Source organism: Manis pentadactyla, chromosome 11 (genome assembly GCF_030020395.1).
Source record: "Manis pentadactyla isolate mManPen7 chromosome 11, mManPen7.hap1, whole genome shotgun sequence".
Classification (NCBI taxonomy): Eukaryota; Metazoa; Chordata; class Mammalia; order Pholidota; family Manidae; genus Manis; species Manis pentadactyla.
The window spans coordinates 113,350,707-113,372,823 of record NC_080029.1 but is presented as its reverse complement, the minus strand read 5'-3'; the positions used below and the strand labels follow the sequence as shown (position 1 = coordinate 113,372,823).

General features: G+C 44.6%; 1 protein-coding gene and 2 pseudogenes across 1 annotated transcript; 1 reads left to right on the top strand and 2 right to left on the bottom strand.

The window, feature by feature from the left end:
• The first annotated feature begins 256 nt into the window (after positions 1-256).
• On the top strand, positions 257-20,699 carry UBAP1L (ubiquitin associated protein 1 like). The gene is made up of 6 exons (XM_036932308.2): positions 257-2,245; positions 4,250-4,543; positions 11,432-12,007; positions 12,931-13,137; positions 18,480-18,581; positions 19,485-20,699. The coding sequence occupies exons 2-6, from the start codon at positions 4,424-4,426 to the stop codon at positions 19,617-19,619; spliced, it is 1,140 nt and encodes a 379-aa protein (XP_036788203.2). The 5' UTR covers positions 257-2,245; positions 4,250-4,423; the 3' UTR covers positions 19,620-20,699.
• On the bottom strand, positions 2,010-2,113 carry LOC118935778 (U2 spliceosomal RNA; annotated as a pseudogene).
• LOC118922475 (RING finger protein 11-like) lies at positions 7,322-10,802 on the bottom strand (annotated as a pseudogene).
• Positions 20,700-22,117: the final 1,418 nt, after the last annotated feature.

Here is a 22,117-nt window from a genome sequence, read left to right as displayed (position 1 = left end):
CAAGGAAGAACATAGCAAGTATCTGGAATAGTATATGCAAAGGCCCTGGGTTGGGCCAAGAGACCAAGCCAATTGAAAACCAGCATGGCTCAAGTAAAATGGGAGGTGAGAGTGCAGGGGCCAGACACTACAAGGCTTTTGAAGCCCTTATCAGGAGTTTGATTTTTATGAGAGCAGCTGACAACCATTGGAGGCTTTAAAGCAGGGCAATGGCTTGGTTTGCTGTTTTGAAATGATAGCTTCTGTCCCAGTGGATAGAACAGAATCAGCATCAGAGGACACATTGACACCAGTCGTCCAAATGAGAGAGAACCGGGACTTGGATTCCTGTGAGAGCAGTGGAGGTAGAATAAAACGGATCTACGAGAGAAGACTTGGCAGGGATTTGAGATGGGTGGCAGTGAAGGAGGAAAGTGTTGGGCATGAGTCTCCCGCTTGTGCACCTTAGACATTCCTTGAGACAAGGAATTCTAGGGAACAAGGAGCAGTCTAGCGGAGAGGAAAATCAGGAGCTGACTTTGGATATGCTGAGTTTGAGGCTCCACTGAGACATCTTAAAGGAGATATCTTGTAGGGAGCTGTGCTTGCGAGTTTGATCTCAGAAAAGAACTGGAGAATTTAATGTGTGAGTCAGTGGCACCTACGTTATTGAAGCTATGGGCATTTAGAGAGTAGAGTGGAGACCTTAAAAAAAATAACACTAATGTCATTGCCTGGACTCCATGTAGACCAATTATTACAACCCCCACCTGGCCTACCCCTCGCCCCTAGGCTCAGATGCAGCAAATGGGCACGTCCATGGGTCTGGTGTTGGAGAGGTCCTGGGTCATGCAGGCAAGACTGGCTTTCCTAACATCCCCACTTCCCTCACCCCGTCCCTTCAGACCCTTTTAGTGCTTTCTCCGCTGCCCACTGAATGGAGTCAGCACTATAATATAAAGTTACCCAGCTCTACCCCAATCTATCCCTTCAATCTAACTGCAGAAATACCCCCCAGCGCCCACTATCTACTTGAGTCTTTGCCCTCTCTCTGCTCCCTGGCTCCAGCTGTTCCCTCCTGGAGGTATATGTTCTCCACCCAACCCCGTCTTTTCCCTGCCCACAAGCTGTTCCCCAACCCCCAGAAGGACTAGAATACCCTTCCTCTGAAGAATACCATTACTTAATGTACCTTTCATTTTGTATTTAGCAGAAATGACCTTCATGTTAGAATATGTTCTAACTAGATTATCTCATACTGTAGCCCTTGCTATTAAAAAACGTGTTTTCAGAATCCTCAGACTTTAAAATTACTCCAAAGCAAGTGTAGAGCTAAATAGAGATTATCTATTAGGAGGCGGAGGCGAGGGAAGAGGTGCGTGGCCCCAGACCTGCTCGGGCAGTACCCACCTGGGTTTCAACAAACCTGTGGTCTTTCCCCACAGCACAGCTAATGATAGCTGAAAATGGGAAGGATCAATCTGAGAATGCCAAAACTTGCTGACTTGCTGTATCCCCTCCAACTCCCTGTACCTCAGAGGTTTCCGGTAAGAAAAGGCTGATGGGGCAGATAAATTACTGATCACATTGGATCAGTACTGTCTCATTCTGTGGCCTAAAGAGCTATTCTCAGCATCCTAGGACACTGTCTCCCGGCATGCGGTGGAGAAGCCTGAGTCCTAACATACAGTAAGACACTGACAAGAGCGGACAGACAACAGAGATGACGGAATTAAAGGATCTGCCCAGCTGGCCTCATGTGACGTCACTGCACTCAGATTACTTACTCTGCCTCTTCACATGAGGCTCTCATGTGGGCTTGGGGTTGACCTCAGTGACCTCTAGCAGCAGGACTTTGCCCCATCCTGGTAGGGATGGCATTGTATTGAGCCCAAGATAACTCCCTGGTCAGGCTCCCTGATAAACCCTGATTATAAAATGCCGGACTGAAGTCAGGAGTCTAGATTTAAGTATACATTCTAGTCATGAACTTGAATTCTGTATGAATGAGTTTTGTTTTGTTTATGGCAACAGAATCTTTATTGTGGTTTAAAATATCAAATCCTTGGCTGCTGTGAATATTATTAAATAACAGATACTACACTTGATCTTAGCCAAAAGGCTCAGAAGCTATATACTTATGAATTTTTAATTCTTGTATTTCAACTTCAATAGACACTGCTGACTAATATTGATCACTTTCTCACCAACAGTACATGAGGGTTCTAGAAGATCTAAATCTTCATCAACATTGAATATTATCAAGGTATTTTTATTTCTCTTTCTCAGGCATTTTAATTTTAACCATTTGTGTGTGTGTGTAGTGATAACTCATTGTTTTATTTTGCATTTCCCTTAAGACTAATGAGGTTAAACAACTTACATATGTTTATTGGCTATTTAGACATCCTTTTTTGTGAAGTGCCTGTTAAAATCTCTTGCTTATTTTCATATTGGGTCTTTTTCTTATTGATTTGTGGAAGTTCTCTGCATATATTGGATATGATTCCTTTATCAGATACATGTGCTATAAAACTCCCAATCTGTGATTTTTCTTTTTTAACTCTCTTAATGGTATCTTCTGATGAATGGAAGTTCTTAACTTTAATGCAAACCAATTTATCACTATTTTCCTTTAGGGTTAGTTTTTTTTGTAACCTGTTTAACAAACATTTGCCTAACCAAAAGCCATGAATATATTCTCCTATTTTATCTTCAAGCTTTATTTTACCTTTTATATTTAGTTCTATAGTCCACCTGGAATTGAATTTTGTGTATGATATGAGGTAGAGGTCAAGATTTTTTTTTCTAGGTTGATATCCAATTAATCCAGAGCCATTTATTGAAAGACCTTCATTTTCCTACTGCTCTGCAAGGCCAATTTTGTCATACATCAAGGATCTATAAATGCATGGATCTGTTTCTGGACTTTCTTTTCTGTTTTATTAGTGTCTTTGTAAATCCTCATATTAGTAGCACCCTGTCTTAATTCTTCTAACTTTAAAGTAAGTCTTGATATCTGATAGTATAATCTTCTAAATGTGTTGCTTCTTCAAGCTTGTTGGCTTTTATTGGCCCTTCCCATTTGATTTAAATTTTAGAACTCATATGCTAATTTACACCAAATAAAGGTGATGGAATTTTGATATGTAGGATCTATAAAGCAATTCAGGGAGAAATTACATCTTTATAGCATTGAGTTTTGTAATCCATGAAGCTGGTATGTACCTCCATTTAACCTAATATTTTATAGTTTTCTTTGTAGAGGTCTTAAAGATCTTGTGGTAGATTGAGTTATAGGTAGTTGATGCTGATATAAATGGTACCTTTAAAAAATTTCGGTCTCTAGTGAAACTTTTAAAAGATAACACTTTTTATCTTTTATATATAGATATATAGAGATAAAATCTATTATAGTATACTGGCCTTTATCCAACAACCTTGCTAAATTAGCTTACTCATTCTAAGGGTTTTATTCATAGATTCTTTGGGATTTTCTACATGTAATTATGTCATCTACAAATAATAGATTTCTTTCTTTTTTTCCAATCCTTATACTTTTATTTCTTACCCTCCTGCACAGGCTGGTACCTCCAGTGCAATGTGGAAAGATGATTGGGACATCCTTGTCCCACTTCCAATCTTGGGGATATCTTTCAGTATTTCACCAGATGTTTTAGAGATATTCTTTATCAGATAAAGAAATTTCCTTCTAATCCTAAATCGCTAAAAGCGTTTGTTGTTTCTTAAAATCCTGTAAGGGTATTGATTTCATCAAGTGTTTTTTCTGTATCCATAGAGATTGATAATTGTCTTTTTTTGTTTTTATTCTGTTGATATTTATCTTTTCCCCCATTGATTGGTTTTGATATGTTAAGCCAATCTCTCATTCCCAAAATCAACTCAACCTAGCAATGTATATTTTTCTATGCATAATTATTCTTGTTAAGATTTTTACATTTATGTTCATGAGAGATCGGTCTCTAATTTTCTTGTCAGGTTTGTTATCAAGATCATGCTGACATCAAAACACATGAGGACGTATTCCTTCTTTTCTGGTTCTGGAAGAGTTTATGTAATTTGGTTATTTTTTTCTTTAAGCATTTAGGCAAAAACTATTTTGATGAAATACCTTAGAACTAGTGTTGCTTTAGAACTAATGTTTTAAAACATGTTTTGGAAAACAATGGACTAGAGCAAGACTTAAACATAAAATAGTTAATTCCTGTCAGTTTGAATGCTCTTTTTATTTATTTCTTCCCTTATGCAGCACCGACCACTTTGCTTTTTTCTTCCTGGCTGTGTGGAGTCGAGCTAAGTCACCACACAGCGAAGTGGTGAAGCCATTTGAGGCCTGAGCCTGGTCCTCGGGACCACGCTTTCTCCCTGTCACCAGGCAGCCTGCCCCAGCCCTGCTCAGTCATTGCCACACTCCTCTGACAGAATGAATGTCCTTGATGGTGTCCCCTTCAAGATGCCTAATGGCTTTGTGATAGGCACAGAGCCCCTCCTTGGACCAGAGTTCAATGTCCCAGCCTGCAGGGAGCTTCTGCTGGGTTCTATGGTAAGTGTATCTCTCGGTCCGTCTATCTCCTTGTCCATGGTCTGTGGACGTGATGCTGAGCTTTGTGGAACCTTGTTCCTTGATTTTAAAGAGCAGCAAAGCCTGCTCCGGTATATTCTAGGGAGTTGGGAAGAAACCTGAGAGAAAAAGGTGTTTCAGGAAGAAGGCTGGTAGCCTGATAATGGGAATTACTTAGTAGGTCTTATTTTAAGTTCAGGGTAACTGGAAAGTTACCTATATGAAGTGACTCTCAGTCATTGCAAGGATGTACTTCCCTATCAGCCTGCTGCCATGTCTAAAATTCTACCATTAGATTTACTACTTTGGGCTAAGACAGGTAGGGGTGGGTCAGTTTGGCTACCCAAGCTGCATACAGGCAGCTTGCCTACCCTGAAGAGTGAAAAGCTTGCCACTAACACCTTTACATTGGCCCTGTTTCCTACCTCCACCCCCTCACTGGTGATGTCCGTTGCTCATTTTTTATGTAATCTTCCATAGATCCTTATGTATGTATACACAAGCTATATATATGCAGCTATTTCCTCATTTTTGCACCAAATGTAGTATTTTCTATATATGATTCTTATTAATTTTTTCACTTAATATATTTTGAAGCCTTTCCAGTACATAGAAAGTTTCTTCAGTTTTGTTTTTCACAGTGTAGTATTGCATTATGTGGATATATCTGTTTGTTGAACAAGACCCATCGTGATGGACACTTAGGTTCCGCCCAGCCTTTTGCCATTATAAACAATGCTACAGGGAATGACTACATGCAAACTGTCCTTTTGAATTCGTTTAAGTATATTTTGAAATAGCCTCAGTGGGTGTTAAACTGATTTACATCCCAAGCAGCACTCTACCAGAGGCCTGTACCTGCCACACTCCCCAGTAGGGTGTCAGCTGACTTTGGATCTTTGCCAAGGGGTAAGGGGATGGTATCTCAGTATCTCAGTGTAATTTTTTTTTTCTCAGTGTAGTTTTAATTTGCCTTTCTCTTATCACGAGGTTGAACAACTTTTCAGTTGTTTAAGAGCCATTTGCATTTCCTTCCCTGTGGACTCCTGTATCTTTTGTACATTTTCCTGTTGAGCAGTTGGTCTTTTTCTTATCTATTTCTAGCACTGCCTATATTAGTACAGTTAGTCCTTTCTGATGTGCTATTTTCCCTGCCCCACCCCAGTTTGTCATTTGTCTTTTACCTTGCTTGAGGGGTGTCTTTGTTATGTAGATTTTGCACATGTGTATGCCTGTACTTTCATGGCTTCTGGATTTTGATTCAAAGTGAGAAAGGTTGCCCCACTTGAGATTAAAAAGGATTTCTCCTGTTTTCGCCTAGTACATACATTCGATCTTTTTGGAATTCATCCTTGGGTATAATGTGAGAATGGATTCAGTTTTATTTTCTTCCAGCTTACTACCACCACTTATAGACCAGTCCTTCTTTTTGCTATTGCTTGAGATAATTTTATTATTGATACCTTTATTATTAACTAAAGCCTCATAGATATTAAGGTCTACTTAATATCTATGGATTTTCTATTCTGTACCCTTATCTGTGCTAGTACTGTAGTTTTAATTATTGGCATTTTATAATACATTTTAACAGCTGGTAGGGCCAGTCTTTATTTACCTTTTTGTCCCCCTTATTTTTCTGGCTATTCTTATTTGTTTATTTTTTATATGAACTTTAGAACCATCTTGCTTAGTTCCATAAATCACAAGTGTTGGTATTTTTACTGGCTCTTTGTATCTTTTTATCCCCTAAGTCCCACTGGCTCTCTCTCTCTTAGTTTTTTTTCTCTCCAAGTCTGCAGTTTGGCAAGTTCTCCAAGTCTACCAGTTCTGAAGTTGCCTTCTTCCCTCCTCTGTCCTTCACAACCTGCCTATTTTGCTCCAGTCTCATTCTCTAATGATTTATTCTGCACACACTAACCAATGTCTACTCAGTTCCAGGCCTGTCCTGGGCCCTGAATACAGAGAGGAAAAATACGGTCCCTGACCTCAGCCAGGGAACCCCACTGGACCTGCTAAATCATGTTCCTCTCCCAACATAAGGGGATGGGAGGGGGCAGTGTCTGAGGGTCTGTCTGCCTGCTTCCCCTTTCCTTCCCACTTACCACTTCCCTCGGCTTCACTCTCCCCTAATTGGCCATCATAGAGCATTGGAATTGCCTTTAAATTCCTTTAAATATTTTTAAATCGGGCTTTATATTTTCAGTTCTTAATTTTAAAGATAGGCAAAACAGGAATATTTTATTTTTTCCCCATTTATGAACACTCAAGTTAGGTTATTTATATGGGCTCTAGACTGCTGTCATAGGCAGCCTACTATGTAGTAGAGAAAGCACTCCTGTCAGATGGACAGAGGAATCCCAGCTCAGCCACTCACCACCAATCTGACCTCAAGCAAATTAAATTTTCTGAGCCTCACTTTCTTAATCTGCAAATAGGAATAAACTAGAACCTACCAAGTAGAGTTCAGCAAAGATTAGCTGTTGTTACATTTCTTCTGGGAAATTTTTACCGTGGGGCCCCAACCCTTGGATGACAGCAAAGGGAGTGGGGGCAGGTATGAGTCCTTGGGGAGGTTCGCGGGCCTGGGCAGGCGTCCAAGGCTGACTGCTCAGTGGCAAATGGTTCTGGGTTCAAGTGAAAGCTTCTCTACTAAGAACAAGTTTTGTTTTTTTAATTAAAATCTATTTTTATTAAGCTTTTGATTTTGAAATACTTTCAGATACATAAAAGTGTTGTAAAGATAGTAAGAACAAATGGGATATGTGGGGGGTTGATGGGGGGAGTCTAGTAAACATAATGTTCCTCATGTAATCGTAGATCAATGATACCAAAAAAAAAAAAAGATAGCAAGAACTTTCTCATATACTCTTTCCCCAGCTCTCTTTAGTCTAAACATCTATTTTTAATTAATACCCCTCATAAATTAGAAATCAGTACTTCCTATTATAATGAAATAATATCTCTCGAACAAATAGCCAACATCATATTGAATGGTAAATATTTGAAAGTGTTTCCATTTCAGACAAGAATGCTGCAAAGTTGCCTGTGCACTTACACCTACATGAGAACATTCTGTGCCATGCAACAAGGCAAGAACAGGAAATGAGAAGCAATTAGAGGATAGATGAGTTAGTTGGAAGACTCCTAAAATTGATGCAATCAGCGAGATGGTTAGATTATAAAATAAATATCCCCAAATCTGTGCCATATATAAATATCTAAAAATCTCATATAATAGAGATCAGATAATTGTATTTAAAGCAACTGTCTCCTGTAGCTTTTGACCCCTACACTGTATAATTTCTCTTCAGAAAGCCAACCTGAGAAGTGGGGAGGTGTGAGATGAGATCTTGGGGAACAATGGGTTTGGTATAAGGGGAAGTCAGGGTTGAATAGAAAAACTGGCTAGTGAGAAATACTTGTGCTTGGCATAGTCAAGAGACCAGGAGGTGGAGATTTCAGCAGGGGCAGCTGCAGAACCAGAAGGGACAGTGCTCTAGTAAATGGTGTGTTTTTGTAAGTTTTGTTTTTTAACTTTGTTGGTATATAGAAACACCGTTTTAAAAATAGTGTTAGCTACTACATTGCTGAAGTCTTTTTAACTGTAGCTGTTAAATTTGTTTCTGTGCTTTATATATGAACAGTCATATTCCTCCCAATTTTTATACTTTTTATTTTTCTTTTATTAGTAGACTAATCCTGTACTACATATGACTTCAGTACAGTTACTTTTGATGATTGTGAGCCTTCTTGTCTTGTAGATGATTTTAATAGGAAAGCTTCGTAACTTTTTCTGTTTTCACTATTAGAGTTGTTCTGTGTGTGTGTACGTGCGCATGAGTGCTTTAGATACCGTTCATCAGTTCAGACAGTTTTCTGTTATTGCTGATTTGCTTTTTTTTTTTCTTCTCCATTAACTGGGTATTGAACTTTCACATACCATTTTTCTGCATTAAGATTATCATATGCTTTTTCTTCCTCAGTTTCTTAAGGAACCAGTTTTATTGGAGAAAATTTTTAAGTCACTATTGTTTTTTTGTTCTTCTGCCAAATTGGGTTTATGTAACTGGGTGGACATGAATTAATGAACAAAAACTTAAGTGAGATACATATAACAATTTAACAGAACCTGATAACCTAATTTCTTTCAATTTTTGCCCAAATTCATTTTTAAGTCTTGCCATCATGGGGCTTAAAAGAAAATGAATACTAGTCAACTTTCAAATCTTTAAGAAGTATTTATGACACACTAAATTCCTCTATAATGCAATTTTGAAGAACCTTCAAGATATTTGGGGTTTTTTTTGTATGTAGAAAAGTGTTAAGTCAAATATTCAACTCAACATAAACATTTCCAGCTTGTTAGGTTGAGATTACTTCTTTAGCTAATGAATGATTTTTTTAGCTATAATATCACTGAACTGAACAAATACTTTTAAGTACATAAGGAAAAGTAAACCCGTGCTAAATGGATAGAACATTTCAGCTACATCTTACTAGACCATTTCTGCCTCTAACACTTCAGAAGCTTAGAGATTCAGAGTGTTCTTAACATTAACTGCAGGAAAAAGATAGAGGAGAAATTCCTTCTTCTGAGATCACGACTGTAAAATCATGTGGTTATACAAATTCTGCATTTGTGTGCAAAACATGAAATAGAGTTATCTTAATTCTCCCCTGCTTAGACTTGTCAGTCACCTAGCAGGACTTTCCTTTCCAAGAAACAAAGACAGAAATGTATTTTATATAACTTCTATACCCTCAGCACTATGATAATAAGAGGCACAAGACAACAGGGAATGAGGTCACAGGAAAGAACAAATCAAAACGGTTACAACTAAAAACCTCTGTTTCACCATGATGCCACTTACATGGTGGCATAATTCAAACTAAATAAATCAGAAATCTTAATACTTAAACTTTACTTTGACTTTTACTATCACCATATTAAAAACCAAATTAATTTGATAAAACACATAGGAAAGGGTAATATTAAACCCTACTTTGCTGGAGTTGATTTTCTGACATTAACTTATTTTTCATAGAAAAGGGATAGTGAATCTCAGTTTGCTTACAAGCTAGATCACTTTGAATTCTGCATTTCCTACCTGCAAACAGATACAGCACTTGTAACAGGTTGTAAATAAACTGGTTTTCAAGCATAGAGCCAGCCCCAATGATAATAATATACTATTTAAAAAGACCTAAGTCAATGAATTCTATTTCCAATGGAAAAGAAAGAACTGAGCAAACAAGCTTAAAACTGTTTTTTCTTTGTGCCAGTGTTATAAAATGTAGCTTTTAATAAAACCTTGACCCAAATGCCAGCAATTTCAGAAAAGAATTTGGGTGGCAGGGGTGAAAGAGTTATTTCATTTATCTTTTTCATAATCTTCAACACACACAATTTAAACATATACAGCAGCTGTAACACTTTACACAATTCCTATGTGCTGGAGCACATTGAGGTCTAACCACAACTATATTTTTAAACAATGGGTCAGGCTTTACATAAAAATACCATCCTACTTTTACCCCTAAGTTTCTAAAATATCGCATACTTTTCCCCAACATCTGCAGTCATTCAGAAATTTTTAGGAAACTTTGTGCATGATCTTAATTCCTAATCCCTGGCTCTTTGGGCTCAGTGACAAAAGATCAAAACCACTAAAAATGATGGGTCACTTGAAGTCAGATGAGAGACCCTGGCTCAGTTAGTCTCAGAGGAAAGCAGTGCTGCAGCAACTGGCTCCATGCAGGAGGGGCACGTGAAGGGACTCATCAACCAGCCATGTGTACAGTCCAGGTGATAGCCATGCATGCCCGGCAGAAATCGAATCGGGACCCCATAAACAAAGTTCATCATACAGATCACACACTCCCTGATCTGTTTTTTCTGATGCATCTCTTCCAGGGTCATAGACTCCTTTAGGCAGGTGTTGTATAAGGCCTATTCTTTGAGCTACCCTAATTTGTTCCTCTTCGGTCAGCTGAGTTGCTAGGCGAGTCTGACTAGGTGTTGGATGATAGATTGGAACTGGAACTTGTTCCTGATACGGCAGCAGCGGCTCCTGATCCAGCTTCATCTCCTTGCCAAGCCAAAACCAGCCCGGTCAGACTGAGACTCGTGAAGCAGGGAGATGTCATTCAAAGTGGGGGATTTGAGGCAGCTCCCTATCTTCCAGGGCTGGGGCGTGTGATCTGTGCACTGATCTAAAAGTCTTCTCACCACCTTCTGCCAAGTGATGTATTAATAAACCCATATCTGAATGGATCACTCCCAAGGTTAAAATGTTAAATGGCTTCCCCTTTATCCCCTCAGAATAAAGTCCAAGCTCACTAACGAAACTTTCCTGCCTCTCCAATCACTTCCTTATCCTCCTACATCAAGCCAGAGACATTCTCCTTCCAGTTGTGTATCTCAGATTGTTCTATTTCTTTCCATTCCCACCACCATGGTCCAAGCCACCGTCACCCCTCACCCACACTACTGCGACACTCTCAGCTGTTGTCCCTGCATTCACCATTGCCCCCATCCAATCCGCTAAACCACTATTGCTCAATTACACACTGAATGGCAAAGGGACTTAGATACCGGATTTAATTCTATTAACCTCTCCTCACTTTGTCCTTCATTACAATTTCACTTTAATTTGCCATTAAATTGTTATTGATATCGTCAAGCCCAGGGCCAGCTAAAACGCAGGGTGAGGGTCGGGCTGTGCTGGATGCCTGGGACTCAAAACTGGAAACTTTCCAGGCCTGGCAAGTCTGGCTGAACAGGGTCCCCGGAGGCTAAGGGGTAGAGGGGAGCCCTCCCACCCCTCCACCCCGGGCCTGGCTGAGCCCCACATCACCTTCTCCCCGCAGCACGACTTCAGCCTGGAGAGGAGGACCCTTTTCTGGGTAGAGGCTGTCGTCCGGAGCCCCTGCCCCTCCCAGTGCGATGTCCAGGGCATAGCGTCTGCCCCTCCTGCCTGGCTCCTGCTGGTCAGCCCCGAAGACGCGCTGGTGCACGCGCCTGCTGCAGCCAAAGGCCTTGGGGCCATGCCTCAGGAGCTGCCCAAAGAGGAGGAGGAGGAGGAGGAGGATCAGGACCAGGAAGAAGCCTCCGCTGCCGGCGAGGAAGAGCCGGATCCCTGCAGCCCCCAGCCTGGCTGCCCGGCGAGCCCTGGCCCAGGCCGGAGCCGGTGCTCGCCCGACGTGCTGCGCGGCGTGAGGTCTGAGCTGGCCGGGGGGGCGCGACGGCGCCTCTCCGAGGACAGACTGGCCGCCCGCCCCCGCGCGCTCCTGCCCCGCATCCGCCATCGGGCCCTGAGCCTCCGTCCCTGCCCCGCGCCGCCCCCGGGCCCCGCGCCCCCTCCGCCCAGTGTCCCGGCGCCGCCCCCGCGGCCCTCCACGGCCGGCGCCATGCCCCCGCTGCGGAGCCACAAGCCCACCGTCGCGGTAAGGAAGCTGCCTGCTTGGCCAACGCCGCACCTCAGCAGCAAGGCCCCCCCCCAGTGGCCTGAGTCCCCAGCCCGGCCTGCAGCCTAGGCCCCCTCCTCTCTGCTCTCCTCCCTACCTTTACCTGCTCTTACCGACTCTATTCCTTGCTGCTGTCTTTCCTGTGGCCCTTTGCATAGAATATTCCCTGCTCAGAGGCCCCCCTCTCCCCATTGCTGTTTCCCACTGTGCCTGCCTTACCTCTCTTCAGGCGCATGCCGCAGTGATTATAATCTTCCAGTACCTGTCTGTCTCTTCAAGTGGAATATGAGTTCTTTTAGGGCAGAGATTGGCTGGAGTTCATTTTTGTTTCCAGAGCACCCAGCAGCAGACTTGGCCCATAGGGGGTGCTCAGTGAATGTCTGTTGGATTCCTGTGATTCTCTTAAGAGGAAGAACCTTAATGCTAGCGTTAATTATTGAAGGATGTAAGCAAGTTTCTATTCCTTGATGCTATCCTCTTCATAGTTGATCAGGAATCCCTATACTTACCAGGTCACTAACTTCTTTGAAACTTGATTTCAATATCTATAAAATGGGATAATAGAATGGAGGACTTATCATATTTCTCTTGCAGGAATGTTCTAAGCAATAAATGAAATGTCATTTATTGGCAATTTTTGTATGCCAGATCCTTTGCTAATCACTTTTCTACCATTTCTTATTTAAAGCTCTTATCTCTATGAGGTATCTAGTATAAGTCCCACTGTACGTATGAATAAACTGAGTAAACAGTGGACATCTGGGGTTTGAACTCAGGTCTACAGGACTCCCAGTTGTCCATATTAACCCCTGTACTCTGTACAGAAATGGTACACAAATGTCCTGCCAAGCCAGGTGTCACCTCCAGTGGTAACTGACACATTCAGCCTGTCTGTATTTCAGTCCCTTAGCCCGTACACCTGCCTGCCGCCTCCTGGAAGGATGCCACAGCCCCTCAGCACCCACAGATCACACCCTGATTCTGCTGACCTTCTGTCTGCCCTGAGCCAAGAGGAGCAAGACCTCATTGGGCCAGTGGTCGCCCTGGGGTATCCCCTGCATAGGGCCATCAGGGCTCTGCAGAAGACAGGGCGACAGAGCCTGAGCCAGGTGAGTGGGGATCCAGAGCTGGGGGGCTGTGAAGCTGAAGCCAGGTGAGTGGCCATGTGAATTTTATCTTTAACTTAAAGAAGTTTTGTGTCCTTCTCTTTAGAGGCAGAACCTTATCCTGGCATTAATTATTGAGCCCTGTAAACAAGTTTCTAGACCTTAGTACTACCTTCTTCGTAGTTTATCAGGAATCCCTGTGTCCACTTGGGGAAGGGGGTCTTAATATCTACTCCTATTCCAGTCTCTGCCCCAAATATAGACAGCTGGAGTTTTGGGCAGCCATGAATCTCTCCAGAATTGGCCAATATAACTCTCTGTAATGACAAAGATGCTTTATACCTGTGTTATCCAATATATTACGCACTAGTGACTGAGAAATGTGGCTGGTGTGACTGAGAAACTGCATTTTAAATCTTATTTAATTGCAATTAAATTGAAATAACCACATGTGGCTATGGCTACCATACTGGATGGCATAGCTCTAACCACTTTGCTTAATAAGCAGCTTCCATACCCACATCCACCTCTTTCTTTCCATCTACTCATCTAATCAACAGTGTTTACTGAGTGCTTCTTGGGTGTTTAGATGCTCTAGGAGCTATTGGGGAAACCAAGGTATGTAAAAACCAGTGTTGTAAGTTAGGATCCCCAGGAAGCAGTCTTAGGAGGAGTTTGGCATACAGGATTTTTATTAAGGAGACCCTTGGGACCAACTCCTGTGGAAGGGAGGGGACAGAAGCAGGGGTGGTAAAGAGAAAAGTTGAGTTGTGCTGGTCCAGTGACAGCATCAGCTAACCCCACAGCTCTGGAGCATGTAAGACCCTTCCGAGTTACACTAAGTGGAGCTGAGATGGTCAGACCTTTATGCCCTGTCTCAAGTAATCTTTGGATGTAGGAAGGGGGTGACTTGAGAGAAGTGGTTCTCTGCAGCTAAGGCAATCCCTGAAGGGGCAGATAGCTGAAGGGTTTTTACCAGCTCTCCTAGCATCTGAGGCAGCAAGACCTTCAGTGAAGGGGTATCTAGAAGGTACATTGCAGAGTCAACCACACCCAGATTCTATTCTTAAAAACTTCACTCTTACTGGAAGGAGGGTGGACACTCATGATGACACTCAAAAGGTCACACCCCAAGCTACTTTAAGATTTGGGAGCAGGTCTTGACCCCCAGCACAAGCAAGAATGTGAGAGCCCTGCAGGAGAGTGAGAGCCCCCTAAGTGCCAAAAGAGAGGTGCTGGTGAGAAGATGCCTGGGAGCAAAAAGGATACGAGAGCTGTAGGGGCATTTCAGTTATCTGTTGCCGGGTAACAAACCACCCCACAACTTAGTGGCTAAATACAGTTTTTCACTCAGGATTCTCTGGGTTAGCAGTGTGGGGTGGGCCCAGCTGGGTGGTTCTTTTGCTGATTTCACCTGGGGTCTCTCATGTAGCTACGATTTGGTGACTCAGTTGGACCTGAATGGTCTAAGATGGCCTCAAGGTCCAGGGGTTGATGATACTTGTCAACTGGGCCACGTATCTCCAGCAAGGTTGGCCACTTGGTTCTGAGAATGTAAGAGTGAAAGCTGTAAGGTCTTTTGAGGCCTAGGCTGAAATTGTATGTTGTCACTTCCGCTTCATTCTGTTGGCCAAAGCGTGTCATAGGCCAGTCCAGAGTGAAAGGGTGGAAAAGTAGACTTCATCTCTTGATGGAAGGGGCTGTAAAGACTGTATGGCCATTCTTAATCTACCACAAGGAGGTTCCAGTGATCAAGAAAGCTTCATGGAGGTACCAAGTCTTAAGTTGGACCTCAAGGATGGATAAGATCTGAATCTGAAGGAAGGAGAAAGGATGATCATCTCGGCAGGAGGAACTGTGGGCCAAAGAGCAGAGGCAGCAAGGACGTGTTTGGGAGGCCCTGACCCGACCAGCCTGGCTAGAGTTGAAGGCACATGATGCAGGCTGGGGCGAGATAAGACAGGGAAGGGGAACTGAGGGCAGATTGAGGGTGCCTTGAAGGCTGGGCTGACAATTTTACAAATGACCCAATAGCAAAAGGGGATTGTGAGCAGGGGCAGTGACACCGAATGCCATTGTCCAAACCCCACCTGAATGTAACAACTCCCTTCACATTGTTTTCTAATGCAGGGCCTCTGTGGTTGGAAAGCTGGGCCACAGGTATTGAAAGATCCCAGGACTGTAGGCACTTCCTCCTTTCTCCTGTCTCTTTCCTGCCACCATAATCACTCCTCAGTGCCATGTGTGGGGTCCCTGAGGTCTGGAGCTCTTGGGCAAGGGAGGGACAACAGGAGAGTGACTCTCGAACTGGAGCCGAAGCAGAATGGGCTGCTGCCTGGTTGAGAAGGTGGGGAAATGCACCTGGCCCCCTTCTTCACCCACTCTTGCTTCTGCTCTACTCTGAGTTTATCAGCACATGTCTTGTCCTGGAAGAAAGCTTCCAACATGGTGACCCCCATGTGGCTAACATGAGGGAGGGGCTAACATGTACTGCACACCTCCTTTGTGCCAGTGCCTCAGTCTGAGAGCATTCAATTAGGTCTTCTCAATTCTCCAAGGTTGCGATTACTATCCCCACTTTGCAGATGAGAAAACTGAGGTCAGGGAGGTTCATATAACTAGTCAATGGCAGAACCAGGCTGGTTTGGCTCTGACTCTTTGTCACACAGTGATTTTTCTCTCACTTTCTGTGTGAGGACCTTTGAGGGTGGCCTCCTAGGCTGATCTGAAATTTAAGAGCAAATGTAAAGTTGACCCCCCCTCAGCTTGCCTTCAGCAAGGCGCACAGTGGGCCTTCCTTGCTGCCTCTGCTCTTTTGCCCACAGTTCCTCCTGCCGAGATGATCATCCCTTCTCCTTCCTTCAAATTCAGATCTTATCCATCCTAGAGTCCCTCTAGGTTCCCTGACAAGTCCAGGCTCTCAAGTCATCACTGTGGGGATCTGAAGATTAGATGGAGGCAGCACAGAGCACTGGCCTCCCTGTGGGTGAGCTAGAAAAAATCTCACAGCACCAGGAACATCATGTTTCCAGATATGCACTGACCACCTAGCCTGCCAGAACTCTGGGTGGCCTCCTTCCCTGGTGGGCAGTCAGGGGCCTGGCCCTGAGGGGTGGGCATTAGATGACTTCATCTATCCTCCTGCACCCAGTTAGTATTTCCCTCTTCTCTGTGAAGTTCTACCATTAACTGAGCAATGACTTTGGGCTCAGGTTCTTTCTCCCCTTGAAATCCTTTTTGGCCAGAGATAAACAACAGATGGTCCAGGAAGGAGGGCATCAGGGGATGGAGACAGGGCATTTAGAGGAGGCAGGGAGAAAACAAAAGATAAGCTTTGTCCATCACAAGGATCGCTGTGCCTACTGCCTGCCTCCCAGACAGGCACAGGTAATGTGTGCAGGTCCATGGGCCAGGCTCCAGGCACATCAGGGCCCCTCTTTGAACCTCGCTTTCCATATTCACACAACAGAGGGGGATTATGTGATTGTGATCAAAGACATCTGGGGTCCCCATCCTGGGTTCTAAAGGTGACATTCTCACCCACCCTTGGGGCCTGAGGCAAGCATGGTGGCTTCTATAGTCCCAATGGCCCCAAAGCTGACTAAGCAGCAGAATCTTTACAAATGCAGATTCCCAGGACCTACTTTGCAGGGTACCAGTCAGGGGATCTGGGGTGCGTGCAAGGATCTATCATTTTAAAAGGTATGCAGATGGTTCTGATTTATAGCCTGGCATGAGGTCTGCTGCCATGAACTGAGGTCAGCCATCCTTTGAGTCAGTGGTTCTCAACCTTGGCTGCACATTAGAACCACCTGGAGACCTATAAAAATCCCGGTGCCTGGGCTGCCCCCTCAACCAATTATGTCAGAGCCTCTGTGGTTTATGGGAAGTTTTAAAGCTCCCAGATAGCCACCATCAGCAACCAGGCCAAGAACCTTTACTGTGGATGAACCGGGAGGTGAAGGGAACATCCCCCATCTTCCCTTGACCTGCTCCTGTTTCACCTTCAGAAACCCCATCTACTTTCAAGGCAGCTTAAAGCCCCTCGTCTAGCAGCTGGTCCCCTGATGGACAAGGCACTGGCGGAGAGGTCAGGAGGTCTAGGCCCTAGTCCTGGGACCCTGGGCAAGTGCCTGGACCTCAGTTTCCTGAACTGTGCCAGGAGAGCTTGGCTGGATGGTTTTCCATATGTGCTCACTGAAAGGTCTGGGTGTCCTGGCGAGCACGGAACTCTGGACTCCCCTGCCCCCAGAGCTCCCAGAGCAGCTCCAACCTTCTCGTTGTTGAAGCCTCCTGGTGCTTGGACAGTTTAGAGGCTAAAACACTTTGGAAACCATTAGTCTTTACAATCCATGCTTTCTGCCCAGCTCTGAAGGTCTGCAGAAGCCTGATCTGTTTCTTCTCCACTTGTGCACGATTCTTACGGTCTGGAGCCTTCATTTGGCACCAACTCCCTATAAATCCTGCTTTGACTTGCCTGGCACTCATGTTCTCCCATATCTGGCTTATCTCCCCCACTCAGTTTTTAGTTCTTCATTCATTTCGTAAACACAGCCTACATTTATTGAGTGCCTTTTGCCGGCCATGCCGGGTGCTGTGGACACACCCTTCCCCCACGGAGGGAGGTGGAGTTAGTGGGTGAGGAGGACAGAAGAGCAAGTACAAGCCGTGACTGCTGCAAGAAGGGAAGCCCTTGCTTTCTGGCCCAGTTTCTGCCTGGGGCACCTGGGGCAGCGCCCAGGGGAGGTGGAGCCCTCACCTGCCAGGGAAAGGAGTGGGGCCGGCCTTGGCCTAGGTTGCTGGAGGACAAAGGCAGCCCCTGATGACCAGGCAGGGGGTGACTTGAATACATTTTCAGCCCTCCTGCCCCACTCCCGTCTCCAGCACCGGTGGAGGACTATGGCACGGCCCGGGCTCACAGAGACCCGAAGGCAGGGCTGTCTGCGCCAGGAGCCGGGTGGGAGTGCTCAGGTGGGAGTGGGTGAGGAGGCACCTTCACAGGGCTGGGGTGGGTGGCGGAGGAGACGCCTGTGTTTCACGCCTGTCCCACTCCCCACTTAGGTTCTGGAAACCCCTTAGCTTACTCGGACAACCCTTTTCCTGGATTCCAGCCCCAGTTTGGGACAGTTGGTGAGAACTTGCTGTCTGCCCATCCCTAGGTTCCCAAAGGAGGCCTCTGCCCCCTTCTACTGGCTCACAGGGCCTCTAGGCCGTGTGTGTGGTGGATTGACTAGGCAGTCCTGTCTGAACTCGGACCCTAATGAGGTCCCTGGGGTGCTTCTACCCCATCTGCTACCATGCCACTCCTCTTATTGCCCTCCCCGTTTCGCCCCTTTCTGGCCCAGTTTCTCAGTTACCTTAGCGCCTGTGACCGGCTGCTGCGGCAGGGCTACGAGGAGGGCCTGGTGGAGGAGGCCATGGAGATGTTCCAGTTCTCTGAGAGCCAGGTCAGCAGGGTCACCTATCCGGGCCCCAGGATGGGGAAGGGACGGGGCTGCGCACAGCAGCCTGGTGTGCAGAGGTGCACCAGGGCCTGAGCCAGCTTGCTCCGATGTGGAGAGAAGGAGACAGCCCCGGGAGGTGAAGCCCAGGGGAAGCAAGGGGCAGAGATGGGGAGGGGAACAGGAGGCAAGGCTTTTGTGTTATTTAACTCAATCAACCTAACAAATATTATTGGATGCTCGCTCTGTCAGGTACCCGGATAGGCCCCATGGGCAGCGCAAAGATGATGGAACTCTCTGCCCAGGGAGTTTGCCGCCTACCGGAGAGCCCAGAATGCAGGCGGCTGTGGGCCCAGTAGTACATTCTAAATGCCCTGTGAATATGACCTGTCCACCATGGGCGCTTGGCCCAGGCTCTGCAGAACAGCTCTTCACAGAGGCTGAGGGAAGGATGGAGGAGTGAGCCAGGTGCAAAGAAGGAGGCAGGGAAGAAAAGCAGCAAAGTTTCAAGCACTGGGGCCAGAGTTGGAAGGAAGGCAGAGGCTGAGCTGTATTGAAACCTCAGCAGGGTTTGGGGCTTGGGCGGAGACCCAGGCTGGGCAGCCTTCCTCTTCCTGTCCCAGCGCCCGAGCTCAGGGAGTCAGGACTAGAGCCAGGAAAAAGCCAGTGGCCAGGCTCCAGCCTCCTTCCTTGGCACAGAAAGGGAGGTCCAAGCCCATTTTGTCACCCCAGAGGTGCAAGAGAAACATGGGTGCTGCCCAGGATAAGGCTCATTGGGCCTGGGGGTGGGGATAGGGGTGGGAGGCACAACTTTCTGGGAACAGATAAAATGGGTACCAGAAGTGGTTCCACATGGGTGGGCCAGGCCTCACAGTGTCCCCAATGCCATCTTTGCTTCTCTTTCCTCAGGCAGGGGAGTTCCTGCACCTCTGGGAACAGTTCAGCGACATGGGCTTCCAGCAGGAACGAATCAAGGAGGTGCTGCTGGTCCACGGCAACCGCTGTGAGCAAGCCCTGGAGGAGCTGGTGGCCTGCGCCCGGTGATCACGGAGCCATTCCACAACACCTGGACATCCCAGGCCTGGGCCGGACCTGGCAGTCCATTCTAACTGGATTATTAAGACCACATAACAATAACAAAGTGATACATGCTTGTAAAAATGCAAACCATGCCAAGGGGTTAGAGTAAATACCATAGGGGAGGCAAAATTTTACCCATTTTAGGTTTTCATCTGGGACTCTAACAAAAAGACAGATTAGCAAGATAAAAATAGTTTATTAATGCATGCAGCACACATCATGCAGGAGAAACTTCAATGAAAAGTAACTCAAAGCAGGAGTTTAGAATTCTGGCTTATATAGCATATTTAACAAAGAATAATAAATTTGTAGAGAAATGACAGGACAAAGGAAAACAGTTTTAGGCTTCCAAGGATGGCAACCTGTGCGAAAGTATATAGGAGGGAAATATGGAGTCAGGCTTGTTTGCAGATTCCTCTGGTATATCTCTGGGCTGGTAAGAATCTGTCTCCAGAAAAGGACAATTTTATATTTGGCCTTTAGGCAAAGAAGGGGGAATGGTAGAGAGAGCTTTTCCTGCATTTACTGACTTTTAATTGCCTTCAGCTCAAAATAACTTTTATGTCAAAGAGGCATATTTTGGGGAGACATTCTCATTTCCTTCAATGACAAAAGAATCAGTTGAAAGAGTTTGACATAATTGCCTGTGGGAAGGGGCAGTTGGGGGAGCTTGGATGAGGAACTGTGTTTTTTCAAACAGTCCCATAAAACCACCTGCATTGGATTCTTTAAACTGTGTGCATTAGTAATTTTGATTTAAAAAAAATTAAAATGAATGATGGGCAGAGACCTGTAGGCTTCAGATCTTGGTGTGGAAAGAGCATCTAACTACAGGTCAGGAGACCTAATTTCTGATTTTGGTTGATTAATGACTGGCTCAGGGCCTCTTTGGGCTTTAGTTCTCCCAGGAAAAGTGGAGAGACTGGACCTGGCTGCTATCCATAAGAATCCTGGATAATGTGATTCAGAAAGTCCAGCTTGGCACTCCCTAGGAAACTGTTTTGTTTTTATAAGAAGCTATCTGAGGTTTCTTTTCTTTTCTTTTTTTAAAATTTTTTTGGTTGTTGTTGACTCATTCCTCCCACCCCCATCCCTGTCTCTGGCAACCACCATTCTGTTCTCTGTATCTATGATCTTGGTTTTTGTTTTGTATTTTTAGGTTCTGCATATAAGAGAGATCACATGGTATTTGTCTTTCTCTGCCTGATTTATCTCACTTAGCATAATACCCTTTAGGTCCATCCATGTTGTCTCAAATGGCAACATTTCATTCTTTTTTTAGGGCTGAGTAATATTGCATCACACACACACACACACACACACACACGTAATGTATATGTACCACAATTTCTTTATCCATTCATCCATAAGTGGATACTTCAGTTGTTCTATATCTTGGCTATTACAAATAATGCTGCAGTGAACATGGGAGGTGAGGGGGGTGTATATCTTCTAGAATTAGCATTTTGTTCTCTTTGAATAAATACCCAGAAGTGGGATTGCTGGGTCATATAGTAGTTCCAGCCTTCATTTTTTGAGGAATCGCCATACTGTTTTCTGTAGTAGCTGCACCAATTTCCATTCCCACCAACACTGCACAAGGGCTCCCTTTTCTCCACATCCTCACCAATACTTGTTATTTCTTGTCACTTCCATAATAGCCATTCTAACAGGTGTGAGATGATATCTCATTTTAGTTTTAATTTGTATTTCCCTGATGATTAATGATTTGGAACATCTTTTCATGAACCTGTTGGCCTTTGTATGTCTTCTTTGGAAAAATGTCTATTTAGATGTTCTGCCCATTTTTAATATTTTTTTGCTGTTGAGTTCTATGAGTTCTTTATATATTTTGGATATTAGCCCCTTATCATATATATGATTTGCAAACATTTTCTCCCATTCAGTAGATTGCTGTTTCATTTTGTTGATGGTGTTCTTTGCTGTGCAGAAAATTTTTCGTTTGATGTAGCCCCACTTATTTTTGCTTTTGTTGCTCTTGGTGTCAGATTTAAAAATTCATCACCATCACCAGTGTTTCTTCTAGGAGTTTTATGTTTCAGGTATTTAATCCATTTTGGTTGAGTTTTGTGTCTGGTGTAATATAGTGATCCAGTTTCATTCTTCTGCATGTGGCTGTCTAGTTTTCACAATGCCATTTATTGAAGAGACTGTCTTTTCTCCCATTGTATATTCTTGGCTCCTTTGTCCTAAATTAATTGACCATATAAGCCTGCATTTATTTCCGGTCTTTCTAATCTGTTCCATTGAATCTATGTGTCTGTTTTTATGCCAGTATCTCTGGGGATTCTTGCTCAGTGTAATGGGCCCCTGGCCAGTGTGTGACCCTCAGGACCAGCCAATCCGGGCTCTCTTCTGCTCTGACAGTGCATTTGAGCAGTGGGCACTTTAGGATGAATCATCTCCAGTCACCCCTGGCTTACCCTCTGGAAGCCCCCAGG

Bases quoted from the DNA above. Each gene is read 5' to 3' on its own strand.
- UBAP1L (XM_036932308.2), top strand. From the start codon at position 4,424: ATGAATGTCCTTGATGGTGTCCCCTTCAAGATGCCTAATGGCTTTGTG. The intron at 12,008-12,930 runs GTAAGGAAGCTG...TCTGTATTTCAG, and splicing joins GCCACAAGCCCACCGTCGCG to TCCCTTAGCCCGTACACCTG. The intron at 13,138-18,479 runs GTGAGTGGGGAT...TTTCTGGCCCAG, and splicing joins GGCGACAGAGCCTGAGCCAG to TTTCTCAGTTACCTTAGCGC.